The sequence below is a fragment of the Geotrypetes seraphini genome, chromosome 11 (genome assembly GCF_902459505.1).
Source record: "Geotrypetes seraphini chromosome 11, aGeoSer1.1, whole genome shotgun sequence".
Lineage (NCBI taxonomy): Eukaryota > Metazoa > Chordata > Amphibia > Gymnophiona > Dermophiidae > Geotrypetes > Geotrypetes seraphini.
In genome coordinates this window covers 50,895,717-50,905,588 of record NC_047094.1, presented here as the reverse complement: position 1 = coordinate 50,905,588, position 9,872 = coordinate 50,895,717, and the positions used below count along the sequence as shown (strand labels likewise).

General features: G+C 40.4%; 1 protein-coding gene across 4 annotated transcripts in view; it reads left to right on the top strand.

Annotated features, from left to right (window-relative positions):
- Window positions 1-481: 481 nt before the first annotated feature.
- CRAMP1 (cramped chromatin regulator homolog 1) overlaps window positions 482-9,872 on the top strand; it is a 318,902-nt gene continuing 309,511 nt past the window's right edge. For 2 of the 4 annotated variants that reach the window (XM_033963154.1, XM_033963153.1), the window contains exons 1-2: window positions 598-1,097; window positions 1,535-1,866. In XM_033963154.1, the coding sequence (XP_033819045.1) occupies window positions 1,048-1,097; window positions 1,535-1,866 (382 nt within the window). In that variant the 5' untranslated portion in view covers window positions 598-1,047. The other 2 variants (XM_033963157.1, XM_033963155.1) reach the window with 2 other exon arrangements.

Sequence of the window (9,872 nt, the reverse complement as noted above, 5' to 3'; positions counted from 1 at the left end):
TACAAAATATTGCATTGGTTAAATCAATTTAAGAACAGTAAAAAAAAAAAATTCCCACCTCCCCCCCCATCAGTTAACGTAAATGTTTTATTAGTGGTGCCACCCCGCTTTTCCTTCACTGTTACATTCAATATCTGTGTTTTGCACATTTATTTTGGCTCCCTACTTGTCCTTGCTGCAGCAGAGGTAAGAGTAGTAGGACTAGAACCCGAGGCATATATATGTTGAACTGGGATTAGGACCCTGCAGCTGGGAGAAAGAACAAAACAGAGGACCTGCTATAACAGTCGTGGCAGTGGTGAGGAAACAATGGCATCCAAAAGTGAAAAATGGAAGTAGGATACAGGGCTAGATGGACCTTTTGTCTGACCCACTACCTTATTGCTTCTAAGGAAATGGAGCTAGAAGTCCCGCACGTGGCTCCCGTCTCAAGTCTCTCGCTGCCTAAATGAAAGACCAGACCCTTGATTGGTGGGTCATTCAGAAAGAGTGAGAGTTGTTCTGATTGGTCACCCTCCTCCGCCTCCTCTTAAACTATGGCAAGTCAGTGAGCTTAGACCTGGGAGTTCCGCTTTCCGCACGTCAGTTTAAGTAAGTCGCTGAATATTAACTGGCCCTGAGAGAAAGGGTCTGAGGCACAAGCGAAGGGTTTATATGCCCTTCTAGGCCCCCCCATCACTACTGTTTTTGAAATGCTGGAAATTGATGACGTAGCAAGCAAAGTTCAACTAGGAAGGTGAAAGGCAAAACGCACCCCCTTTTTTTCTGTTATTTTAAATGTAAATGTTGGCGCGCAGTATAGTGTAATGGTGGGCTGGAAAGAGATAAGCCCCCCTGGTCGTTTTGCACTTGTTTTGGCGTATTTGTGATATTCCGGTTCTTATTTGTGGCTAGTTGAAAGCAAGGTGCCTTCTTGGGGATCCTTGGAGAGGTTTCCTTGTGAGTTCAGCCCTAGAGAGTCAGAGAGAGACAGAAGCGTAAGGCTGATATCTCCGCCAGGAATATGATTAATTTACTCCAAACTAGGACTCGGAATACCTCGGATCCATGGTGAGGAAAAAGAAGGCACCCCCTGGCTTCGAGGAACTACAAAATGGGTAGGAATTTGTTGCTAAAAACACTTTTTAGGAGCCATTCTTTGGGGGGAAGACTTGTGCAGCCCGACGTCTAGCTCACAATTTATCATGTCGTTTTTGGTTTTCAGAGCGCTAAACGTGAAGCGTTTGGGGTTGGTTTTGTGCAAAATTATTGGAAACTGATCGAAAATGTTCTTGGAAAAAGACACCATATCGTACGAGGAAGAACTGGGGTTCCGTTCTTGCCTCTCCAAGAGGTCAGGGAACAGATTTGAAGGAGTTTAATAGGAATTTTACACAGGTTGTTTTGTCGGGACAGCGAAAGAGGATTTGTCACAAACAACGGCGGCCATGTTGAAAAGAATTTCTGTCTCTTAACTTCTTACTCCAGTAATTTTATATTCTTGCCTTGTTTAGTTTCCAAAGCGTGATGATTTTGATATGTCCTTTCCCTACAGGATGACGGTGAAACTGGGCGACGGCAGCGGAGATGAAGGGGTGAAAAAACTGGGCAAAAGAGCAGCGGTAGACGAGGAGTCGTTGCAAGGAGCAGACGGAGAGACTGAAGACCGATGCAGCAGCAAAAACCCCACAAAAGAAGAGGTGACTTTTTCCACCAGATCCTCTACAAAAGAAATTGAGCAGGCATCTTCACCAGTTCAGCCTTCACAGACTCAAGACCAGCATCATTTTCTGAGGTCCAGCGTCAGACCTCAAAGCAAGAGACTAAGAAAGGATTCAGTGGTATCCTGTGCTGCTGCCACCAGTACCAACAGCGTAAAAGGAAAAGGTATTGTTATCAAAAGCCCCGAACATTTTGACAGAATGGATGGCACCTGAAGCTAACCGTACAAAGGTGTCCTGTCACATAGTTAAGGGCCTATCCCAGTTTCTATGGATTCTTAATTGCTCCTTTTTTCTCCTAGTCAGTCGATTATTGCTGGTGTCTAGGGAGTTGAACTGAATCATGTCATTTCTGTTTACATTTGCAAAGTGGGTTATTTTGGTTGCTGAAAAAGTGCTTAATACCTAAAGATATTTAATATTGAGTAGTGCATTACTCTTGAGTAAGATGTAATCTTGTGATGTCAGTACATAATTGTTAGCACTGGGAAATTACAGAATATTAATTAACTTTCAGGACTCCTTAATTTTCAGAAGTTCAACTGATCAGTGAAATAATGTAGTCCTGAATATTACAACAGATGTTATTTTGGAAACAGGCTTTTGGCATTCTTTAAATATTTGACCATTTTGTCCTGTATGCTATGCAGCTTTTTACGCTTATGAAATTGCATTTGTGGAGAAGCAATCAGGTGTTGATTTAAGCCATTAAGTTCAGTGTGAATGGGAATAGTTTGCATGGTTGATAATGTTTTGATGAGATTACATTTCTTTGCACATTTTTATTTGTTCTCTACGAAATATGTAGCCCTAGAAATAATACATCAACTTTGCCAGGTCTTGGTTATGTCAAGTAAATTGTCACTGAGGTCAGAAGTACAATATTGTCAAAACATGTACAAAAAGTTAAGAATTTATGGATTATAGTAACAGCATGCTGACTAAGATCTCTTGTAGCAACAGTAGCAAACTTTTAGTTGCATTAAGAATACAAATGAATTGAAAACAAATTTACTTAATTTAGAGGACATTTTGGCTCATAAAAATTGCCATCTCCAGTTCAGACCCTGGGTCCATCAAGTCCGGTGATCCGCACATGCGGAGGCCCCGCCAGGTGTACCCCGGCATAGTTTTAGTCCCCATATCACTGTATGCTTCTCACGGGAGATGTGCATCTAGTTTACCCTTAAATCCTAGAACAGTGGATTCTGCTATTACTTCCTCTGGGAAAGCATTCCAGGTATCCACCACTCGCTGCGTGAAACAGAACTTCCTGATATTTGTCCTGGATCTGTCTCCCCTCAGCTTTAGTCTATGTCCTCTTGTCCGTGTCACATTGGACATTGTAAATAATTGCTTTCCCTGCTCCATTTTGTCGAATCCTTTCAGTATTTTGAAAGTCTTGATCAGATCCCCTCGCAGTCTCCTCTTCTCAAGGGAGAATAACCCCAGTCTCCTAAGTCGTTCCTCGTAGTCCAGGTTCTCCATACCTTTCACTAGCTTCGTTGCTTGTCTCTGCACCCTCTCTAGCAGTTTTAGATCCTTCTTTAAGTATGGAGACCAATGCTGGATGCCTTATTCCAGGTGCGGTCTGACCATGGCTCTATAGAGCGGTATTATAACTTTCTCTGATCTACTCGTAATTCCCTTCTTTATCATGCCTAGCATTCTATTTGCTTTCCTCGCTGCCGCCGCACATTGAACCGACAGTTTCAGGGTCCTATCTATCAGTACACCCAGGTCCTTTTCCTGTTCGGTCTTTCCCAGAGTTACACCTGACATACTATACTTGTGATCTTTATTTTTTCTGCCTAAATGCATCACTTTGCATTTTTCCACATTAAAATTCATCTGCCATTTATCTGCCCACTTCTCCAATTGATTCAAGTCGCTTTGGAGTTCCTCGCTGTCCTTCTGCGATCTGATTGCCCGTCATAGCTTTGTGTCATCTGCAAACTTGATGATTTCACTGGATGTTCCTTCTTCCAGGTCATTTTTGAAAATATTAAATAAGATGGGTCCAAGTACCGAGCCCTGGGGTACACTGCTAGTCACTTTTTCCCATTCTGAGAACTTTCCATTTATGCCCACTCTCTGTTTTCTGTTCTCTAGCCATTTGCCTATCCATCTTAGTATATCTCCCTCTATTCCATGGCCTTGTAATTTCCTGAGAAGTCTTACTTGTGGAACCTTGTCGAACGCTTTCTGAAAGTCCAAGTATACAATATCCACCGGTTCTCCACTATCAATTTGTCTGTTCATTGTCTCAAAAAATTGGAAGTAGGTTCCAACATTGGAAGTAGGTTCAAACATGATTTCCCTTTCCTGAACCCATGTTGACTGTCTCAACAGCTCTTTCCAAAATCTGTTGAGATTACAGCATTGTTTATCTTCAGTTGCAGCTATCTAAGAATGTTTTCCTCTTCTTCCTTCTCCCTCAATAACATAGCCATCACAGCAGTACTGTCAAAAGGTGACTGTACATTGCAGCTCCTCTTTGTACCCTTGTGCATGTACACATTAATCCTTGGATTCTATATATGGTGACCTAAATTGCATGCCTAAATTGGGTGTGCAACTCAATTGATTAATGAGCTTTAACCAGAAATGATTGGATGCTAACAACCAATTATTGCAGTTAATTGGAATCAGTTAGGATTTGTGATTTAGTCTGGCTGTATGTTATTCTATAAGGATGAGTGTCTACCTTTCATATCATGTATCTGAAAAGGGAATGTGTCAGGGTGTTCCAAAATGTCAAGCACACAATTACTGAACACCGTCTCAGTGCGCTTAATATAGGTGCAAGCATGTAAACTGGATTTCAGCAGGTGTACATCTGGCGCCCAAAGGGTGGTACGGAATCTATTCTTAGGTATGATTCTGTAAGGATGTGCACCTTTTTATAGAACTAAGCTTATCACTAGTCTTTTCCCATGCACATTTTTAAGCACTGCATTCACAAAATCTCCATCTAATGCAGTGGTCTCAAACTCAAACCCTTTGCAGGGCCATATTTTGAATTTGTAGGTACATGGAGGGCCGCAGAAAAAATAGTTAACGTCTTATTAAAGAAATAACAATTTTGCATGAGGTAAAACTCTTTATAGTTTATAAATCTTTCTTAATAATAATATTGTCATTTATAGCTAAAGAGACATATGATCAAGTAACTGTTTTATTTTACTTTTGTGATTACGATAAACATACCGAGGGCCTCAAAATAGTACCTGGGGGGCCGCATGTGGTCCCCGGGCCGCGAGTTTGAGACCACTGATCTAATGCTAATGTAGGGAAGTAGGGGTCTGGGATAGGGAATGACACAGGGACAAACTGTCCCTATCCCATACAGTTCTGTCCCTGTCCCATCCCTGCAAGCTTTGTCCTCATCTGCACAAGCCTTGAACACTTATGATTTTAAAGTGTTCAATGCTTATGCAGATGAGGACAGAGCTTGCACTGATGGGGGAGAGCCAGGGATAGGACGGTGATGGAGATAGATCCTGCAGGGGTGGGAACAAATTTGTTTGTCCCCATGTGAATCTTCATCCTGTCTTCGACGCTGCCCCATCTCTGCAAACTCTGTTCTCATCTGCACAAGTCTTGAACACTTTAAAATCATAAGTATTCAAGGTTTGTGCAGTTGAGGACAGGAATGGGACAGGGACAGAACTTGCGGGAACTGGATGTGAATGGAGATCCTGTGGGGACAGGGACAGTTTGTTCCTGTGTCATTATCTTCTGGAATTAAACCCATGTTTTTCACTGGCAGTTCATGGTACTGCCACTTAATTTGAGTACTTACTGTAGTGTTTTAAAACTCGAGAGCTTCCCCCCCCCCCCAGCTATGTTACTGATAGTAACGTAGATCTGAAGAGGGGTGTTAAGTGTAGTGTTGGACTGGAGCTTGACATTTTTGTCAAAAATTATGTTAATGATATTCAGAATGGTATGGTTTTGAAATAGCTTGTGACTTATTTTGTAGTATTTACTGTTTTAGCAGGTAGTTTCATGCCAAGTAACTTGCACTATCTTCATAAATGCCACTTCCCTTCAGATCATTTTCAAGCTACTTTTATATAGATTAAAAAAGCATGTTCTCATATTTTCAAATTTTACTCATAATTTACAAGGCATACAATCCTTGCCACATAAACAGTAGTAAGGCAATCCAAACAAACCCTTAAAATACTCATAATGGGCACCCATCCTCTATTGAGCCACACAAGAGGGAGGATCCAACAGAAAATTATTAGGGAAGTTTCTGTTAAGGAATACTCAACAATTAATTATAAGTGTTTTTAAATAAGCAAACAAACAAAAATTAATAACGATGCATTAACCTAAACCTCTTCACTAATGTTACAGTGAGCCTAAACAGAGGAGTCTAAACAGAAATATTCAAGTTGGTTTTTTTTTTTTAAATGTGCAGGTCCAAGGAAAATATATAGTACATTAGCTGTTTTAAATATTTAAGAAAGACTTATTGATGGTGCTAGAGAACATGCAGTCCTCCTCTGTCTCCATACAAAAAACAGGGAAATACCATACATGCTGACCAAAAACTCCCTTTACTGTAATTGTAAAAAGAAAAAACATCCCACGTGTTTATGAAATTCTTACCAGCCTCAAATATTAAAAGAACAAGTAGGGTTGCTTGATCTGTCAAGGTTTTCTCTAATAGATGTTCTAGATGTCAGCTTTACTTGAGTCATTGTCATAACCTGCACATTTTCATCCCGAGTCCCCTCAGCAGCATTAAAATTCCTTTTCTTAAATGGATCTTGATCAGGTTTTCTATTCCGCCTTTACCTATTCAGTTCTGGGTCAGATTATATTACAAGATGTTGGGTCAGTTACCCAGGAAGTTAGTGGACATTTAGTAGGGTTGCTAATACAGGTAGATCAGTACATGATAGTTCTTCTACAGCAGACCTGGGCTTTGTATGGCACCCAAGCCACATCTGGCCCTTTGGCTGTCCCTGACCGGCCTGCATGAAAGTAATGGCAAATTAGCAATCAAAACATAATAATTCTACATCATACATGCAATACAACAGCATTGTTTTTATTTTGAAGGCGACTTAATTTTTTTACATACATAATCAATTTACATACATTGTGTGTGTGCTTGTGAGCGTATGCACCTTCATTGTAATGTGTTGTGAACAGATTTTTATGAGGGGTGTGTTTGCTGTTAGACCTTACAAATGTCAGCTTTTGTTAAAAAAAGAAAGATTGATAAAAAATATAGAGTTTTTTTAACGAGGCGTGGACTTCAAAGTATTTTTTCACTGAAGTCAAAGGAAAAGATGTGTGTTTAGTTTTTGAAGAATAGATTGATGTGTTTAAGGATTACAATTTGAATTTCCATTACGAGACTAAACGTGCAGGGAAATATAAGAATTTGACTGATGCAGAGCAGGCATGGACATCTGAAGCTTTGCTAGCTAAGTTGCAAAAGCAATATGGAGTTTTTACCAAGTTTTACACATCCAAGGATAGAGCAGTCAAGACCAGCTTTGTGATATCCCACAAAATTGCAAAAAGCAGTAAGCAATTCTCTGATGGGAAATTTATCAAAGAATGTTTGGAGTTCCTACATGCACATTATGAAAATATGAGATTATCTGTAACTTTAATAGCAGGGTATCATTATGGAATAACTTAACAGGACCATTAAGATTACTTTCTGATATTTAGAAATTTAAGAAGATACTGAAGAAAACTTTTGTTTATGGAGTCTTTTAACTGAATGGGCAGTGATATTTTTGAGTATATTGGAACTGTGTTTTATTTGTATGTATTCATGTTGTTTTTTATTGATTGATTGTATTTTGTAAGCCGTTTAGGTTTAAGTGGGTTATAAATTTTTTTTTTAATAAAATGCTCTGAGAAAACGGAAGCATTTGAAAGTGTGCCCTTTTTCAGATGATTTGTAGCGAGAAGGATCAAGGACATTGCAGGAAATCTGGAGCGTCAGCTGCAAAATGAAATGGTCAGTTTAGACTTTTTCTCATTGGCTCTGATGTCATAAACACAACCCAGTTACTCATCTTTTGTACGCGGAATAAGGAAAGAGTTTGTGATTTATTTTATAGAGGACCTGGCAGCAATGCGGTCAACGAAAGGAACGACGATGGGGAGCAACTTGTTCGTGGAGGTGAATGCATGCTTGGACAAGCTGGGATTGAAATGGAACTAACTGGCAGGTGTTACAACTGATGACTGTCCAAATGGGACAGGAAAAAATGTCAGACTTTTGAAATGGATGCAAGATGAAGCAACTGAAATGAGCCCAGAACAGAAATTGGCATTTTTGCATTGTATTATACATCAGGAGATGCTGTGTAAGTCTGTGCAAAAAATGAACCATGTTATTGATGTTGTAAGTAAAATAGTTAACTTCATCAGGCAAAGAGGGTGACCTGCAATCAAATGTCTGGACACGTTGAAAACAGCCATGGGGATGATGCTGGAAGATCTTTTTGGACTAGCACAAAACCGATTTATTTTTAGATCTGTAATTCCTCAAGTTGCAAGAACTTGAACACAAGTCGATGGCACCTAACTAAAATAGTTACAATGCTTTTGCCCTGTTGAAGTTATCACAGTTTGTTGCACTTCTGGAGGAGTATGCAACTGAATGTGTTGACATTAACCTACCACACAGCTATCAGATGGCTCACCCTGGGCAAAGTGCTTAAGAGTATGGGATCTGAGAGCAGAGATTTGAGAGTTTTGTGAAAAGAAAAGCAAGGACATCCCAGAGCTCTAAGATGCTGACTGTTTGGCAGATCTTGTATTTGCTTTTGATGTGACTGCACTAATGAATGAACTAAATACCAAACTGCAAGGCAAAGGCCTCTTTGCACATGAAATGTACAGCCTGGTGAAAGCTTTCATAAGAATTTTGTGGTTTCTTTCAAGCCATTTGGAGAGAAACATTCTCATCCACATGCCAACACTGAAAGAATAGGTAATCATCTCTGCAGATACTCATACTTGCTAGGAGCACTGCATAGTGAGTTTACAAAGTGATTTGAAGACTTCAAAACAGTTGAGAGTGAAATGCACAGGATTTCTTCTCCCCTCAACTTGCACTGTGGATAATGCACCCAGGGTTAGATGTACTAAAAATGGTAATTAAGACCGTGCAAGTCGCTGTGGGCCGTTTTTGTTTTTTTTTTAATAGTGGTGGGGGGCGATTTCTAAACAGCAATTGATGTTTAAAGAGCTGCCAGGCAAATGAGTTTTGCGGAGGGCACTTGTAATCCCATCCGATCGCTCACTTAGAAACCAGCTCTCACATGCACAAGCCATTTTGGGAAAGCCCAAACAGCTGAGCAATAGGGGAAGCTCCTAAGCAGCCTCCTGCCACTCAGCTGTTGGGGCTTTTTTTTCTTTATTTTTTTAATGGCATAGATGTTCTGTGTGTGATGCACACGCACAATATCTGCCCCACTGAAAAAAAAAAGCGAGTTGAGCCATCGCATACTCCCCCCCCCCCCCGTACCTGTACAGAGAAAAGACAGCAGAAGGAATGCACAGATCTGCTGCTCCAAAATGGTGTGCGCATCCTGGAATGCACAGGGAGGAACCTAAGACCCTGATTGGCTCAGACGCCTAAAGCCCTTGGGGATTTGCGGAGGCAGGAGGGAGGGAGCATCCCTACACATGCTCTTAGAAAAAAAACAGGCAGACCTGTCATTTGTTTATGGCATGCAATGTTAGGCCATTGATCGGATGGCTCTTTTTAATATTTATGACCTCATTTTAATAGTAATGAGGTAATTCGCATGCCAGAGTTGGAGAATGCACGGAAAACCACACGGTGGTTTTTAACATCAGGTCGACAAATTCGGTTGGTCGCTAAACCAGTCGAACTATACAATCGGAGCGTTTAGCCCCCAGTGATGATTAGCCTGAATTTATTGACTTGTAGTCTGATACACTACTGGCAGAACACTTTTAGTCAGTATCGCTGCTGGATTTTTATTTTTCTGTAAAAGATGAAAACTTTACACACACATTTAAAGGAAATCTAAAGAGCTACCTTTTCCGGGATGCTTACAACTGCTGAATAGATTTAGAAATAGCCAAGGTTATCAAATAATCTTAATTCTGCTTCCCGACTAGTTTACCCTTTATGTTCTCTTTACTTTTAAATTG